The 19,116-nt window shown below is 43.3% G+C and overlaps 1 protein-coding gene across 3 annotated transcripts in view; it reads right to left on the bottom strand.

Annotated features, from left to right (window-relative positions):
- The window catches only part of KIF19 (kinesin family member 19), a 101,929-nt gene that overhangs the window by 37,166 nt on the left and 45,647 nt on the right, over positions 1 to 19,116 (bottom strand). For all 3 annotated transcript variants that reach the window (XM_088473156.1, XM_088473148.1, XM_088473164.1), the window contains 5 exons: positions 13,714 to 13,801; positions 12,654 to 12,790; positions 10,200 to 10,325; positions 8,567 to 8,761; positions 1,412 to 1,558 (listed from right to left, as the gene is read on the bottom strand). In XM_088473156.1, coding sequence (XP_088329282.1) covers positions 1,412 to 1,558; positions 8,567 to 8,761; positions 10,200 to 10,325; positions 12,654 to 12,790; positions 13,714 to 13,801 — 693 coding nt within the window. The remainder of the gene's footprint in view (positions 1 to 1,411; positions 1,559 to 8,566; positions 8,762 to 10,199; positions 10,326 to 12,653; positions 12,791 to 13,713; positions 13,802 to 19,116) is intronic.

Below are 19,116 nucleotides of genomic sequence, written 5' to 3'. Positions count from 1 at the left end.
GCACAATAAATTAGAGAATATGCTCATGTCCCTACATCGAGCACCAGCTCCTCCATGGAGCACTATAAAATGAATTGCGTTGGGTACGGGATGCCGGCACTCAGGGTCCCCGCACTCATCCTGACTGGGTTACACTGCGAACATCTACTGGTAAGTAGGCTAACCCTAGCCCTACCCCGCAGCCTAAACCTAACTCTCCCTCCCTGCAGGCTAACCCTAGTCCTCCCCCTAGTGCCTAAACCTAGGAGGGTTAGGTTTAGGCACTAGGTTTACCCCAATACCGACCGATGGGATGTCAGTGGTCGGGATGCTGGTACCAGGATTCTGACTGATGTTGATATTCCAGCGTCGGCATCCCAACCGCTGTGATCATAACTACATCCCAATGAATTTACTATGACCAAAAGAATGAGAGAAGATGGTAGGTATACATAGTATTTCGTATAGTGAACTTGAATGCACATAGAGTCGCACGCAATGCCGATATTTGCGCAAATGGTCGTTGTGGTCAGCTAATAAATGTGCAGTAACTCATAGCTAATACATGTCCAGTAACTCACAGCTAATAAATGTGCAGTAACTCTCAGCTAATAAATGTGCAGTAACTCACAGCTAATATATGTACTAACTCACAGCTAATAAATGTACAATAACTCACAGCTAATAAATGTACAGTAACTCACAGCTAATACATGTACTAACTCACAGCTAATAAATGTACAGTAACTCACAGCTAATAAATGTACAGTAACTCTCAGCTAATAAATGTACAGTAACTCACAGCTAATAAATGTGCAGTAACTCACAGCTAATACATGTACTAACTCACAGCTAATAAATGTACAGTAACTCACAGCTAATAAATGTGCAGTAACTCACAGCTAATACATGTACTAACTCACAGCTAATAAATGTACAGTAACTCACAGCTAATAAATGTGCAGTAACTCACAGCTAATATATGTGCAGTAACTCACAGCTAATAAATGTACAGTAACTCACAGCTAATAAATGTGCAGTAACTCACAGCTAATATATGTGCAGTAACTCACAGCTAATAAATGTACAGTAACTCACAGCTAATAAATGTGCAGTAACTCACAGCTAATAAATGTACAGTAACTCATAGCTAATAACTGTACAGTAACTCACAGCTAATACATGTACAATAACTCACAGCTAATAAATGTACAGTAACTCGCAGCTAATACATGTACAGTAACTCACAGCTAATAAATGTGCAGTAACTCACAGATAATAAATGTGCAGTAACTCACAGCTTTGCATTGATTGATAAATGTAAATGTCCGATTGGTTGTTATGGGTTACCTACACCTTGAAACCAATCCTAGTAAATAACTAGACTTTGGCACAGCTACACATGTCGGAGGGTGATGAATTTGTACTGTACCTTCAGAAGCCTTGTCAGTTTGCTGTCTCTGTAGTTGACATACTTATTGCCTCCTCGGTCACTCAGGGCATTGATACAGTTCCCTAGTGCCAGCAGCGAGCGATTGATGTGAGCTCCCTCCTTCATACGCTGACCTCGGTTCTGAGTCTGCATTACACCAAATGATAGTTCAGATATAAATGAGCATCAATGCAAAAGATTAATGATTAAATATTCACAATTGTTCATGTGAATTCTGTACGCCTTCAAGAGCAACTAAACATTAACATAAATAATATGTTGCGATTCATATGAAAATATTTAGTATCACGTTCCAACTTCCTTTGGTTGCCTCTACAGCTCTGTTTTTAAAAACAATTGCTAAAAACCTCTATTGATTGCAAAATTTTATTGCATTTATATATATTAATAATTTGGAGTTGTGCACCTGAGATTTTTCTGTTTCTGTGCCTGCAATTAGTCTCATCAGGTAGCACCTCCCATCATATATATAGTCAGGTTGTGCAGTCCAGAAATCTTTCCCATATATTTGTTTATTTTAAAAGTAACTTAGAATTTCCTGACTTTACATTATAAGTTTTCAATGAAATTTGCTGATGTTAGTGACTATGAAAGCAGCCACAGCAGCAGTATGAGGAGTTTCTAGAAAAGAAAAAACCTCTGCCATAAATAATCACCTTTTTTCCCCAAAATGTTTTGATTGATTCTGAAGCTTATCAAAAAAGGACATCAAGCAATGCAGTAAAGATTGGACATGAAATAAGGTGATACATCCAGCATATAGAATATATCTTGTTTATATAAAATCTAATGATAATAGATAAAGGAGTGAAGGGTATACTGTGCGAAAGACGAGGGTGGTTCATTAAACAACGGAGGGATCATTATCAACTAGCCTCAATAGATATCATGAGGTAGATGAGAAACATTGAATGAGCAAACGTTGCATCTCTGTAGGTTGTATAGATTAGAAATGAAGCTTTCCCAAACCTGAAAAACCTGGGTAATAGTCACTTTCTTACAATGTTGTATTAGTATTACTGTATTACTGTGCAGCCTCCAGGGGCGCCGAGAGGGGGGGGGGGAGCGGGTACAGATTACCCGGGCCCGGGCTTCCTGAGGGGCTGCTCAGCAGTCTCCTAAGCCTGTGCGGGGGAGCGACCAGACTGATCGCGCCCCCCTGGCTTTGCGCCGGGCTGAGGGGGCTCAGAGCACCCCCCCTCCCCACCGCGCAGCGCCGCAACTCTTTTTTCTTGTTTTTTTTCTGTCACCAAGGGGGCGTGGCCACGTCTCCCGCGATTAGACCACGCCCCCTATTACCAGGGCCCGCCACGGCTCTTGGCGGGCCTGGCAGCCTCCAACCTAAATATAACGGTCACATGGTGCCGTCAGATTCCCATCATGAAGACAATGCCAAACATTGCCTGAGCTGCAATTTATTCTCTAAAAGGGTAATTTGTGTATTACGAGAACAGGACGCCTGTACTATAAGAGTGGAGCACTTAGGTGGCTACATATTATACTAGTAGCTCATATTTCTACTGAAATAGATATATAGTACTTAATATAGGGAACAAGTGCTGACAATCACTTTCTCTCATTCACCAGCCCATAGTCTATCACTACATTATTGCCAACATTTAAATACAATTTCCAGTTACTCTTTGCTATTGGACAGGTGGTTCTGTGCATGGATCGCTCTATGCAAATATGAGTTAGCTAGTTGGTGTGTGGTTACATGATCAAGACCAATGTTTGACAAACAGCATGAACATATTCAATGCACATTTAATAAGTTATTGGTTATTCATTCACAATGACCTCTGGCAGCACAAACTGTAAGCAGAGCCGGTACCACAAGACAATGTGCATGTGTGTATAGGGAGAAAATAATATATTGTAACACAGTTATCGTATAACGTGTGACAACAGCACTGTTAGTATAGGTGTTTATGGATATGCATCATAATCTCTCACCTTACTAATTAATAACATAACAGGCAAAGAGATGCAATGTTTTAAAATACACAGTAGTTATTATTGACAAGTGTTTCTATGACTATCCTGGTAACCTGTTCACAGCAAATATCATTAGTGCTTATTGACTAATGTACGGAGCATTATTAATAGTTAGAAATAAGCAAACAATGGGCCTGATTCAGAGCCGGACGCTCTGACCAGAGCGCTCGCTCTGAATCAGGGCCCTCCTCCATTAAAATGGAGCGTCCTCCTGGACGCTCGTATAGCTGTGGGTCACTCACCACCCACAGCATATACGAGCGTCCAACAAGATGGTCGCGATAGTCTTGACCATCGCGACCATCGGACTTGCGAAGGAAACCCTGCGGTCGGGTTTCCCAGCCACAAGCCCTGGAGTGATTTTGGCTCTATCAGAGCCAAAATCACTCCCACTGACATCACTAGTGATGTCAGTGGGGCCGGCTTCACACGGTAGGCGTTCCCATGGGAACGTCTCCGTCTGGCAGGCACGCCCCCGGCACGCCCACCAAAGGGGGCGTGCTGTCAATCAACATCGACAGCACGCCCCCTTTGGTGCGAGACCCGGAGCGATGGACAGTCCTTCGCTCGCCAGGTCTCGCGCATGCGCGCGACGGAGCTCCCTCCATCGTGCGCATGCGCAGTGGGGAACATTGACCCACTTGCGAGCGTACTGCCGCTCGCGAGTGGGTCTGAATGACCCCCAATGTTTTCAATGAAGGATCGCTTCTTGAGATTATAGTTGTAATTTAGGGCCGTATTCAATTAGAGGCGAAAAGCCGTGATCGTCAAAAAACATTCGCCGATGCAATGCTTTCCCCATTTTCCAAAGTATCGCCCTATTCAATTCCAGGACGTTTTGGCATGTGTGAAAACTCCAGAGGCAAAACTAGGTGAAAAAGTTTCTCCACCCAAAGACAGGAGAAAAGATGTGCAAAATCCCTATTTTTGAGTAAAAATTTGGGGATTTGGTTCAGAACCCTTTGGACACCCCCGCTAATTACTAATTAGGGCAAAAAAAAAGAAAAAGGCATGTAATTTTTGGGGTGAAAATGTAAAACAGTGTTTGAAAATGAGTTTAAAGTATTGGGCCGTGTATTTTGGGGGGCTGTATGGACGGGTCAGGTTTTTTTAGGGTTGCAGGTGGCTGCAGCAGGTGTATTTTTATAAAGATTTTATAATACACTTTAGAGACACATAAATATGCTAGGACCCAGTTTAATGTACCCCCCAAATTACCTATCGCAATTAATTTTCTCCCCCCCAAAAATGCTTTCAATAATTTTTCCACACTTTAACAAATATGCAAATAACAGCCCTTTGACTCAATTTAAAAACCCCAAATACTTTTATTAGGGCTATTAATACACTTCTATATTGATTCCCCGGAACCGTTAGGCTTTTTATGGGGTACAGACTGATTTCCCAAAAGAACCTGTCATTTTTGCTATTTGCTGCATTCGCACATATAAGTTTTTGCCTGTTTTACAGTTGAATAGGACAAAAAGCGGGAGTGCGCAGTTTGCAAGTAGGCGAAAACTTTGCCTCGAAACAGGTGAATGAAGCGAAAACATCGAGCTTATTGCTGTACTTGGCTTTTCTACGCTAATTGAATCCGGCCCTTAGTAGAGAAGTAAGAAAATGTATATAAGGGTCAATTATTAATACTGTATAATAATCCACTATCCATTGCGTAAGGAGACATATATGTTCAGAGCACTGCAAGGTTCTTGTGCTGCTTCCCCAGACTTGCGAACTTGCTCCCATGCTCTAGAATGGTGCCCACATCTGAAATAAAAACATTCAGCTCAGACAGGATGGCCCTACTGCCGTATCTTATGGCTTACTGTGATTGCTGGTCCTCTATAGGCTGGAGTTATGACATGCAATAAACTTTGTATGACCCATATTAAAGCTGGTTAAGTGCTAATTATGCCCTCTTCATGGACTGGCCACACTCACTCTAAAATCAAGCATCTGTAAACCCCCCTCTAGAAATCCTGCGTTTGCCCCTGGGCCAGCTGAGTGACCCCATGGGTCACCTTAGCCGGCCGATAGTCCGCAGAGTATCCGATGCTGCGTTGCGAGCAGCTTAGCTATTCCGTCTGAAGCTGAATCTGGCCCTCTGTTCTGTACATAGATATTATGTGTTACCTGAAACCTCTGTCATATACTTCCTACATTTTAGTCAGCTGCTATTATAATTTGAGATTTCTAGTCAACAGAATTTATTCTCTCAAAATGCAAAAACTAACCTATATACAGAAAGATGATCTATATAAGTGCACCCTTAACCGTGTATGCTTTCCAGATATCCTATTTGGTGCAAGTGTATTCATTACTGGCTCACACATTTTAAAAGATTAAGAGGTGGTGCTAATTATTTCATTTGGACATTGAGGGGATCTTAAAAACCATGCAGCTTTAGTATTATATGCTATTTATATTGTGATCATCATGTTGTGGGCTGGGAAGGGGAGGGTTTCCAGGCAACCCTAGACCCCCCTGCGTTTGCCTATGTGGCCGTTGCAGCTGCGAGGAAGAGGCCAGGAAATCTCCGGCAGCCGACAGAGATCCTGGCCTCCCCCCAACGGCAACGACACGCCTCTGTTTCGGGAAAAGGAAGCCATCGCCGCCCCCTCCCAGTCCCCAAACAGCAGCAGACTGTCAATCATTGAAAGTTTGCTGCCAGTTTACATGTGGGCTCGCAAACCTGTTCTGCACATGCGCAGAACGTGTCTGGCACCTGCGCAGATTCCCGAACATTGGGAATCTGCATTCAGCAGTGCACTAATGCTGAATTAGGCCCAGTGTCAGTAAGTGTCCGTTTTGTGCCTGTACACTGTGTGAATGCATCTGTTTCTGCGGGGAAGCTCATGGATTTGTGGGGAGTCTGTGAGAGTTAAAATGTTGCATCTTCAGATTAATAGTTAATAAATCAATAATAATAATATAATAGTCACTGCAATGGGCGAATTAGTGTGCTTCCTGACAGATTTGTAATAAGCACATGAATGATTCTACTGACTTTCCGCCCAAATATCCCTATTTTTGATGTACAAGAACTGGGACTGTTGGGAGATGCTGGAGACCAGGCCTATACATTCAGTAAGACACCTTTTTCACCTTCCAGGAACAAATATAGCAAAAGTTACAAATACAGGGCCTGATTCAGACCCGGACGCTATTCTGCGCTCGCTCGCATTGAGTGATTTATCGCAATCTGCGCATGAGTCGCAATGTGCGTGCACGAACCAGCCATTGCGATGGGAAAGTGCTCGCCCGTAGCCCGCAGTCGGGACGCTATTTTGAGTGACAGATAGTGCCGTTTGTGAGTGGTATCAAGGGAAGGTCCTTGAAAACAGGGGTGTGGATGTGCGAACGCAGGCGTGCCCGACCGTCAGAACGGCGTTTAATGGGTTCGCATAATTAGCAAAGTAGCGTCATTACACACGTGACTGGGTTGTATTTTAGCCTGTACTGCTCGCAATGTTGTGGTGGGAAAAAGCTACCACAAGCGCTGCGAGCAGCTCCGATGGCTCTCGATGTTCCCGATTAATCCTACAACTGCCGGAGATGACGTGTGTTGCGGGTGGCAAAGGGGCGTCTTTATACAGGTGCGAGCGCATAGTGCGGCCGCTCGCTATTACTTAGTGGGTCGCTTTACGCGACGCAGTGCGAGCACATGATTTAAATAGCCGGACCCTTTTAGCCAGCGAGCGTCCGTGTCTGAATTAGGCCCACAGTTCTGACCCCTCACTATCATGATTATGTTAGGACATACATAAAAGTGAGCTAAGCTATTTAGAGAAAAGCAGAGATATTGAAATGAATGAAGTAGCCAATCCTATAGTGGTAGCCAGCTGTACAGTATTTTCACACTGCACATTTACCATTTCCATAATGCACATTTTCAGCCAGATCCGTAAACCTTTCAAAAGGTCACAAAGTGTTTTTACCAGAACAGATCCAAAATCCAGAATGAAAGTGTGCTTTTGGTAATGCTCTTTATTATACATATGTACTATTAGGTGAATCTGTGCAATTAGAAATATACTGAACGTCAGCATATTTTGCAGTTGTAAATCAACTTTAACTGTCTTTATAGTACAATCAATTCAAATCGATACCGCCTACATCCACCAGATGGTGCTGTATCCTACTCTAATTGTTATTACTGTGCTCTCTAATAGATGCTATGCAGTGAAAGTCTCTATTGTCCTGAGCTAGGTATCAGGTTTCAAATAAAATAGCAGGTTCATTAAACACCGTGAAGGCCCTTGTTAAGGATAAACAGAGAACAAATTGAGTAAAGCCTTATCATGGCCACGGATGATATGTAACAATATGCTTAAAATGCTTTTGCAAAACCTGATCCAAGTATTATTTTAGTACACACGTTTTAACTCTGTAATTGTATCTCAACGTGTTACAATGCAGCAGAGTCGGATTAGAAATCAGGGTTATCCAGCCCTGAAAAAAAACTTTGTATATCAATTTTAACCCTTAGGCTGCCAGATGTCTGTGACTATTCTGCACCTCGGTTTGCCCCACCGTTTTTCCCATTTCTGAGACTTATTACATTGGCTTCACTGAGAACACTGAGGCTTTGTGCGGTCTCTCCTCTCAAGGAAAGTGTATAAAATTTAGTGACATTTTAAGGGGAGGGTTAATGAAATAAAAAATGAATATTAACTTCCATGCTTATTCCTTTATCTATTTCCAGGCAAATAATTAAACTCACAAATATGTATACTTCTAGGTAGGTTGCAATGGCCACCTCTCTTTCTGTTTCCAGGCCAGAAGGGGGGCGGTGGGGATCACGATAGCTACTGCTAATCTGCAATGTAACAGTAATGATTCCAGTCACTCTTCTTCTGAGCTAAAGGCCAGGAGATTATGGGGATTTCCAGCCCAAAGATGGACCCCTGTTTACCTGTGAGGTAAAAATATTACTTGTTTTCCATTTTTTGGAGCATTTCTGGATGGCTGGAAAACACATTAGGAATAACATTACATGAATGGACTTTAAAGTCACACTGGGATGTGAGGAAGACCTCAGCTCCTGATACCGCCCTTATGGGCCCAGTACTTCAAGCTGCTAGATGTGAGCTGATATGGTAATGGGAGTTTAATGTTCCTTCTGTAAACTTGTACCTGGGAAGCCCTCTCAGATCCAGCCAGGTCTATCATGAAGAGCCGCCCTACACGGACCTCCTGAGTGATGTTCTTGATGCGATTCTTCTGCCTAACAGTGACCTGAAGGATGGCATGAGAGCGGGAGGAGGTTTTATTGGCTGCTGTGGGCTCTTGCGTCCTTTGTTTGTTTCCTTTCATTAGCAGTTGCATGATCTAAGGGACACAGAGAGATAGGTTTTTATGTGCATCCATGGGTTTAAAAGTAAAATTCTATGTAAATATAGCCTAAGTTTTTAGTAAAACAATAATTCTTCACAGAAAAACATGAGATGTATATGCGATATTTTATCATAAATAAATACCAATATACATTCATTCTGTAAGCAAACTTGTATGAAACATGAATATACAATTGAAGCATTCAGCAATTCCCATAGCACGAACTCATATACATTTTTCTACTTGGTTATTATACTGAGATTGCTATAAAATCTCATGGTGGCAGCTTACTTGTAAGCCTATTTCAAATCTCCTACATAACTTGAACCACTGTTTTGTGTTGCTGATAGTGAACAAGGTTTGTAGCATAGGGGGCGGAGGTTGGGATGAAGTAAATAGGGAGAGTGGCAGCAGCCTGTCATCTAACCAGACATCCCCGGTTATCAATAAACGGCGTTTAGAAAAAGAAAAACAACACAAAAACACTGGGATTACACTAGGGAAATAGGGGAGGAAGGAGAGAACATTGATATACACACAAGAACATTATAGTAGTTTTATTCTCCAAAATGAAGACAAGGTCTGACATGCTCAGATATGTGATCCATGGCATACAGACCCTCCTAGAATCCATTAGAATCCATACGAATAACTGAGAACTTTAACGTATCATAGATGTAAAATATCTGTATCTCTCTGTGTTTATAGAGACATTAGTTTCTTCCACTAAGTGGCAACATATAAACGCAGATGACCAACCTATGAGACACATTTAGTTAGTATTATCTTCCTACAAATAAGTCATAACTGTGCACCTTTATCCCTATGAGTCAAGTCATCTATTTACTAAGACTGGAATAAGATGATGTCAGTATAGACAAGTACCTAAGGTCTGCAGCTGCTCATGGGGGCAAAGCCAGGCTGCTTAACAGAACACTGCTTCCGGGCTGCTGTATGTGACTGGTTATTCCTGCCTCCTATATTACTGCACTACTGTGGCCAATAGTCTTATGTCAGCTGCAGCTTTTTATATAAGATATACATGATATCAATATTCCTTCAAATGCGTTGGGTCCTCAGTACATTGTCTGTGTCTCCATTATGTGCTTTCTCTGCTAGTCTTAATCACTCTCTTAAGGTGGAACCAGTCAGCCTGATCCTTTCATCCACCTAGCAAGACCACAGAGACACCGAGAGTGAGACCCCCACAGTTCTAGAATTTGGGTAACTGGGCTCACGCCTTAAAATTCGATTTAACCACTGTGAGTAATACTAGCAGCTGCGCTGAATATTGGGGGCCCAGAACATGTATTGTGCTTAGGACCCAACAGATTTCAGTTACTAAGAACACTCCTGGTGTATCCATTTACAAGATAAAGGTACACATCTCCTCTATTTGTGTAATGCTTGCGTAAACCCAATGCCATAGTACCTCTTTGGCGTTGATGGTAGACACCTCTGTTATCCCGGCCACTTGAATAACTCCCTTTGAGTCCTCCCGCAGGTCCAGGTAGCCCAGTGCTGGGTTCAACAGGTCCCGAATCATTTCATTGTAGATCTGTGAGGTGAACAAAATATACTTGACTCAGCTGGAGACAGAAATCTGCTACCCTGCCCTGTACCAGTATGGAAAGACCATAAAACAAGGCTGCCAACTGGTAAAGCATTATACAGATGTGTCCTCATACACTATTGTCGCAGCTGCTCCAAACACCCCTTTTCCGCGAGCCAGGTCCCGTGCATTTCAGCTTACGGCCAATCGTCTTTTTAGCTTCTTTTTCACTTGATGCGATAAATCAATGAACGAGACTGCACTGATTCATTTGATATGCGACACTTGTACATCTGTGTGTGTGTGTCAGAGTCTGAATCTGTATATGAAGTGCTATGATGCAACGGCCGTGGCTTTTTTTCACACCAAGGGGTCTATTCATGTACAACATGAAGTGGCTACTAAAAGATTACACTATACATTGCATCACATCAATGTGATATATAGCGATGTTTAGTCATTGGCGTCCCTCCCCGCAGTGTCACCTGGTGCGGGGAGGGATGCTATGCACGCGTCAGAGCTGCGCGCCATCGTAAATGGGGCGTGGCCTCGTGGAGAGGGGCGGGGCCATGCGGCCCGGACTCCCGTGGTGACTGCATAACTAAGTGGAGACAGTGGGGAAGGGGGGTGCCGGAGGTGCGGAGTAACTGCCCTGTTTGCAGTGCCGGCTCCCTCACAGTGTCAGGAGCTGAGTGCTGCGCTTAATTATACAGTGCAGCACCCGGCTCCTGTCACTGAGAGGGAGTCAGCACCTTGGTGTCACCCATCGGTGGGTGACACCAGGGTGCGGCCCACCCCCCCTTGTGACGCCACCGTCTTTGGGCGCTCCACGATCTCCTGTACACAGTGAGAAGACAGTCATATCGGGAGCCCGATATGCCTGCTCCTCACTGCGCATGCCCCGGCGTCCAAGTGCAGCAGGTCAGGTCAGAAAAGGGAAAAGGGGGTCGGAGCCAGCGCTGGGTACCGAGTAGACAGCGGGGAAGTATGCAACTGCCCTGCTCTGTTCGGCTTGTGGTAACAGATAACTCCATCTTTAGATGGCGAATCTGTACCACAGGAGAGAAATGGAAAGCTGAGCTTTCCGTTCCTTTTTGAATTGCACTCACCATACAATAGTATGGGGATGCGATGCAGGTATGGAGCGGGGGTCCAGCTGGAGAAGTAATACCCTTCTCCACGGTAAACTAGCTCCATGAATAGCACGAAGCAGAGAAGAGCCATGATTTCAGCTAAACAGGACTCTTCTCTGCTTCATGAATAGACTCCTAAGTTATGTTGTGATTCATCTGTGACTTTGTACATATTTAAAACTAATTCCTGTGTGGTTAAGGTCGCAGCTCAGCGTCTCTGGTACAGATTGAGTGGTGTTAGGCTGCATCTGCGGTGCAAATAAGACTCAAATTTTAGAAAACGTTGCTACACTACACTGCTCGGCATGGCTCACTCATGCCAGGCATCTCACGCTGCAGGGTGTATTGAGGCTAGGTGTATGAGGACACATCTGTAGCAGACATATAGATATATGTCAGTGCTTTAAATGTATACAGTACTTTAGTCAGTAAAATGATTTTATTTCTGTATTAAGATTAGATAAATAACACTTCTGTGGTAACTGGGCATTTATTTAACTAAATTCTCATTTTACATGGATTTGTTGTAGTTTCCTAGCTGCCTGTTTGCATACTTGGTTTCTCCAGTGAGTTCAATGTGCAAATATTACACAGGCTATAATGTCATCACCATCCCAGTTCTTCAGAAGGAATCAACGCATGTAAAGACTCTATCTGTCACCATGGAGATTATCTGCCCTGCTCCAAGGATGGTGCAGACAAGCCAGCAGCAAGTGTTATCAGGGCTTCTAGTGAAACACGAGGAGCAGGAAGCCCCAAGAAGAGATATTATGCTGCCTTACAAGCTATGGAGATGAGTGTTTATTTATACACAAGACAATTAATGGGCACACAGTGTTCCTCCCAATGCAGTACATTACATTGTGATCATTTCACAATGAAATGTATCACCTGTTCATGTAGTAAGCTCAGGGCGCAGGGCATTATTCTAGTCATGAGTGACTCACCTACGAATACACAGAAGATAACTCCTTATTATCTTGCTTATGTTCCTTTCTGAGACAGATCTCCAATGCTGATCTCCAGTGCTGCTTGGAGTGGAGTAGCCAAGCATGGTAAAGAAGCAGTGGAGTGAGCAGGGTGTCTCGTCTTGTTAACCTTGAGATCCCTCCTTTTCAGTGGAGCCCCAAAATTACCAGTCATAGCTCTGAGTATGAGTATTTATTTTTCTCTGTTATTCTTCACCAGCATCATCACTAACCTCTAAGTAGGACATGAGGACCTCATATTCCATATCATCACTGGTCTCCTCGATAGCTCTGAAGAGGTCATTAAGAGTCCTAATATATATCCCAGGCTCTCGATCTGTGCCCAGCATAGTATACGTCTTGCCACATCCTGAGGTGACAATAAAATGGGAGTAATTAAAACACAACAAAATCTACAGATAAAACATATAGGATTTCCACTATATATCAATAAATATAATGCCCAGATTGTAGATATCACATTGCAAAGCAAAGTTCTTGTTTAACAATTTATGATGATGACTACCATGGTCAAGGGGCCAATTACTACAGTTATAGGGGAAAAATAAGGCAAATCTGACTTTGGGACTATGCATTGTGTACTTTATATGCATTTTGTGCCTCATTGATGTCACTAGTTCCTCACGAATCGACTGAAGGCATACTGGTGTAGACCACAATATGGCTGCCTCTATATGTGTGTAGGGAACACTTTCATGAATAACCTTCCTCAGTGTGACAGCAGTTTGGTAATAAATCAGCAATTAAATTAAAACATGCCGATTCATGTTCTTACTAAATTTACTGCTGAATATATAGAGAAGAAATCTGACTTGGCCATGGAATATTCTATTGCATACATGGGCTATTGTTCGATCCAAAATACTGGTCCCCAAGGGACCATCTGTCTTGTTGTCTTAGTAACAGAAGATGCAGGTTATCTACTGAGGATAACAACCTGTTCACACATGAATGAGCCTCTTGCTTAACCTTGCCTATGCTGGCAGTGCATTATTGCTTTGTGCTAGATGGGTTATACTGTAAATACAGTATACAGGGGCAAGGCTGATGATAAAGCACACAATGAACCCGCACAGAAGCCATTTCCAGTGCACACAGTTTAAGCCCGGTTGTATTAAAGGTTTCTTTTATTCTGGGGAGTTAGGGCTGAAAGCTGAAGTATCTCAAGTACAGTGCGGTTTGTTCCTAGTGAATTCATGCATTGGCTCTTCCCACAAACTTGTACCTCCATTCTGCAAACATTTGTAAGTCCCTGTTGTAGCCATAACTTACCTGTTGGGCCATAGGCAAATACTGTGGCATTGTAACCTGAGATGACTCCTTCTATCAGACCTTTGGTGGTGAGACGGTACACAGTGTCCTGAAAGACCAGAAAAACACACTGATGGTTTCCCCTGGAACTGCCATGAAACATTAACATTGCTTCCTGCATATTAAAAATATGTATACATCATATTAGCTACTTGTTTACATTCTCCTAAACGGTGTCCATGTGGATTAATAGGACAGCCTCACTAAAATATTAGGGGTCACAGGGCTCGGTCCAATTGAGTGCGGCTGTATGCTACAAATACAGTACATCGGGACTCGCACATTTTTGTGCACAGTCCCATAGGGCTGCAAGCATAAATGTGCGAGTCCAGGCTGAGATCGGGCCGCAAGACACCTAAATGAATCGTTCAAAAGGAAATGATAGAGGATGCTGATCTATGCGCAAAGTTGCCGGTTTGTGAGAACAAGATCTCAATAAGGCATTACCCTACCTAATAAGATATGTAACAGAAAACAAGAGTAGAGACCATTCATACACAAGTGGCGCTATGTTGGTATATGAAAATATATAGAAACATAGATATACAATACATTCCTTCTTAAATGAACAGTGTCCTCAAATATTCTTCTCCTTCTATTGCTGGTAAGTCACTCCATTCCCAGTGAAGTTCACATAGAAGAAATAATATAAACCAAAAAAATCCAATGTGTGGTAAATTCTTAGTACATCAGATGGAATTCCGTATAGGGTGTGATTTGATGTGCTGGTGCTGTATATAGGGGTACCCCACTCACAATGTGACACCAATTGTATGTGCATATAAAGGTTTCTTTTCAGCTGATGTGATGAATCACGTGCTTGTACCGTCACCCAGCTTTTTACAGATGAATTTCCATACCTCACTCACATATAAGGAGGTTGAGGGCAAGAATATAAAGGTTTCTTTAGAGATACGATAGCTTCAAATATCAACTGGTATGGCGTACCCCACTCACAATTAGGCAGGCGTTTTCTTTCACATCAAGGTATCTTTTACCCGTAGGGCGTTTGTTACATCCACCATATATTTCCTTGATACTCTGGGTATGATATTTCCTAAAAAGAGATTAAAAAAAAAAAGTATGTTCCAATATGTATATATGATTAAAAAAAATTATTTATTCATATACATAGCATCCCATATACAGGATGTGGACATACACATACACAACAGTTATATAACAGAATACAAAAAAAACCAGCATAGTTTAAGTATGGTAGTCAATAGCAAATATCCACAGCTTCCAAAAACGTGTCAACGCATTTCAGCCCAACAATTCCTGGGCCTTATCAAGACATGTGGATGCTGTGTTGGATTGTGGTATTTAACTGAGAAAGCACCAATCACGGTGCAACTCACAGTGACATCATTATTGCCAGCCAAATATATATAAAGGCTTAATATGCATGTAAAATACAAATACAATAATTACCTATATATAATGCTGTTTTTCTGGAGATCCAGTCTTCCATGGAGACACTGGAACGCACGCTTGATACTCCATGCGTGCATGTCACTTTCCATGTAAACCGGAAGTGTAGCCCTATCGCGATCTTATTATAGATCTTAACTTTTTTATTAAGTTTGTTTAATAGTTCTATGAAGACTAGATCTCCAGAAAAACAGCCCTATATATAGGTACTCTTTGTATTTGTATTTTACATGCATATTAAGCCTTTATATATATTTGGCTGGCAATTATGATGTCACTGTGAGTTGCACCGTGATTGGTGCTCTCTCAGTTAAACACCACAATCCAACACAGCATCCACATGTCTTGATAAACGCCCAGGATTGGGCTGAAACGCGTTGACACATTTTTGGAAGCTGTGGATATTTGCTATTGATTACCATAGGTAAACTATGCTGTTTTTTTTTTGTATTTTTTGTATTCTGTTATATAACTGTTGTGTATTTGTATGTCCACATCCTGTATATGGGATGCTATGTATATGAATAAATTAATTTTTTTAATCATATACACATATTTATCTCTTTTTGGGAAATATCATACCCTGAGTATCAAGGAAATATATGGTGGATGTAACAAACGCCTACGGGTAAAAGATACCTTGATGTGAAAGAAAATGCCTGTCTAATTGTGAGTGGGGTACGCCATACCAGTTGATATTTGGAGCTATATATACAGCACCAGCACATCAAATCACACCCTATACGGAATTCCATCTAATGTACTAAGAATTTACCACACATTGGACCACCCACAGCATATACGAGCGTCCAAAAAGATGGTCACGATGGTCTTGACCATCGGACTTGCGAGGGAAACCCTACCGCAGGGTTTCCCAGCCACAAGCCCTGGTCACCGGCTCCCCACCTCCTACTCCTGTTCCCAGCTCCCCACCTCCTACACCTATTCCTGGCTCCCCACCACCTACTCCTGTCCTCGGCTCCCCACCTCCTACTCCTGTGCCCGGCTTCCTACGTCCTACACCTGTCACCGGCTCCCCACCTCCTACTCCTGTTCCCAGCTCCCCACCTCCTACTCCTGTTTCCGGCTCCCCACCCCCTACTCCTGTGCCCAGCTTCCCACCTCCTACTCCTGTTCCCAGCTCCCCACCTCCTACACCTATTCCCAGCTCCCCACCTCCTACTCCTGTCCCCGGCTCCCCACCTCCTACACCTATTCCCAGCTCCCCACCTCCTACTCCTGTTCCCAGCTCCCCACCTCCTACACCTATTCCCAGCTCCCCACCTCCTACTCCTGTTTCCAGCTCCCCACCCCCTACTCCTGTGCCCGGCTTCCTGCCTCCTACACCTGTCCCCAGCTCTGCCTTCCACTCATCAAGAAGACGAGGAGCCAAAAGGACCTGCAGCATGAGCGCAGCCGCCCTCATCCAGCTCCCACAGATTAAAAGGACAGAAGAGAGCACAGCTAGACGCAGATAATTTCTTGAGCATTTTTGCTCAAAGGTAAGAGAACAAAATATTTTTGGTATATTTTTAAAATGTATTTATTGGTTCGTCGTTTTTCATAAAATTATGCTAAACATACAGTTTCTGCATAATTTTATGCATCACCGCTATGTAAGAACAGTCTAATGCAGAAGATTTCACAGAAATCTCCTGCAGAAGGCTAACTACCGCAGCAGACCGCAGTCCCCATTATTGTCAATGGGGACTGCAGTCTGACCTCTAGGTATAAAACTGATTCTAAGTGTAGTTCCATGCCCATAAAGGCCACCTAAAGAAGAAAGTTGTCCCCTCGCAGGCTCGCTACGCTCGCCCAATTTTGGACTCGCCACAAGATTGTATTTCACTTCTATGCCCACTTGGATGGTAGGGAATGACGTTGGGACAGTAGCTGATGACGTCAGGGTCCTCTCTGTGAAGGGAAAGTAAACACTACCATGCTATTGGGGGTATCAGCTGGGCATTCTAGGGGTATGTGGGGATGTGTGGCAGCATATGGGGAGGTCTGAGGGGTATATGGGGAGCGCTAAAACATAATTATTATGATGGGACCCAGAAATGGTCAGGTAGGATCCTATATTTTTTAAGTGGAGGGTCCCTGGAACCCACATATTTTGTTGCTCATGGCGATCACTGGGCCAGTGATTTTTTTTTTTGTGTGTGTGAAACAAAGCGTCAATAACAGAAAAAAAATCATATATAAGCCCTGTCATCACCCATAATGAGCATTGCCCCTTGTCACGTCACCCCCTAGCGTGTGAGCAAAAGCAGGGTAGGTCTGTGATTTCACTATTACACGTACAGCAGAAAACCTCTCTGACCTGTAATAGGGTCAAAAATAAAGATTTGGGCGGAGGGGCCCCACATAACTGCTTACAGAGGGTCGGATGGCAGGACTATATACTTGCCAGGGCCACTTGCATGCATTTGCCCCCCAGGCTAAAAGTTGCCAGCTAGCCCCTGCTACTGATGGCAGATACGGCAGCTGGAAATAATGGAGGGCATGGGTGCCAGCTTGCAGGCAAACGAACCCCCGCATTTGCCCTGCGGATTCTCGCATTACCATAAAAGAGTAATTGAGGCTTTCGTGGCTGCCCACAACTACAGTCACTTTGCGTGTAAATCAGAATCATCCCCTATAGCGGTTCACATAATAACCAGAACACCATATACTGCACTCTAGAGCCATAACAAGGAGGAAACAAATAGTGCGTCAGTGACTCAAAGGACATATAAATGGCATTACCCAGATGTCACAGTGAGAGTGGTTTATACTACACTTGCCTACTCTCCTGGAATGCCTTTGGGACTCTCGAATTTTGGAGAGTTCTCTAGCACTGATAGATTAGACCAATCTCCCTGATTCTGCCCACTTCACCAGCGGGCATGATAATGTGTCACCATTGTTATCAATGTCACAAATTGTGGCACTGCACAGCTAATGGGCCGGGGTGTGATAATGTGATTCGCAGAGCCATACTATCTGCACTTCCCACTCCTACCTCTTTTTCAGGATCTTCCATAAGAAGGGATTTTAAAAGTAGGCAAGAATGGATTACATAGAGCAAAGGAGTCAGACACCTCCTTCATTAAACTCCATTATTGGATGTCTACTGGCATGCTAAATGATGCAATAACTATCGGTAGTCCAACCTTTTAAGTCGTAACTGAATTTATTTTTATTACACATAGAGGCAAGAAAAACATTTTTTTAGAATTGCTGAATTCATTAAATAATTATATTATCATCATTAGGGTCCACAATACCATACAATGGGATGTATATCAGAACAGCATAGTGCAGAGGGGGGTTTCAGATGAGAAAAGGGGACAAAACACAGGAAGCATTCCATGAAGCCTACCTGTGCCCAAAAGCATGGGTGCACAAAACAGGACTAGAGAAGCAGTAGATAGAGACTAAAAGACCAGGCAGAAAGTGCCTGACATGGATGTGAAGGTGGATAGGACAGTGCAGGCAAGAAAATACAATGAGAGATTAAAACAGGAGAGAGGGCCCTGCATGTAAGATTACAATCTAGGACACAGGGGCATAGACAAAAAGTGCAAAAATGAGTGGTGTGTGTGTGTGTAGGAGTGGAGGAGCTGTAAGGGATGAGTTAGGAGGAGTAAGTGTGGGGAGTGCAATATGGGATTAGTTAGGAGGGTTAGATTTGGGTGGACTGTAGGGGATGAGTTAAGGGGAGTAGGTGTGTGTTTGTAGGGTCATTAGGATTAACTGTGGGGAGAGAAGGGGAAGAGATAGGAGTAGGCTGGGGAGCCAGTAGGATTAGGTGTGTAGTGAGAAGAGGAAGAGTTAGGAGTAGGCAGGGGAGCCAGTAGGATTAGGTGTGTAGTGAGAAGAGGAAGAGTTAGGAGTAGGCGGGGGAGCCAGTAGGATTAGGTGTGAGGAGAAGAGGAAGAGTTAGGA

Source organism: Taudactylus pleione, unplaced genomic scaffold (assembly GCF_031769625.1).
Source record: "Taudactylus pleione unplaced genomic scaffold, aTauple2 ptg000016l, whole genome shotgun sequence".
NCBI lineage: Eukaryota > Metazoa > Chordata > Amphibia > Anura > Myobatrachidae > Taudactylus > Taudactylus pleione.
The sequence above is the reverse complement of the archived record's forward strand: the minus strand, read 5'-3'. Positions and strand labels throughout refer to the sequence as shown.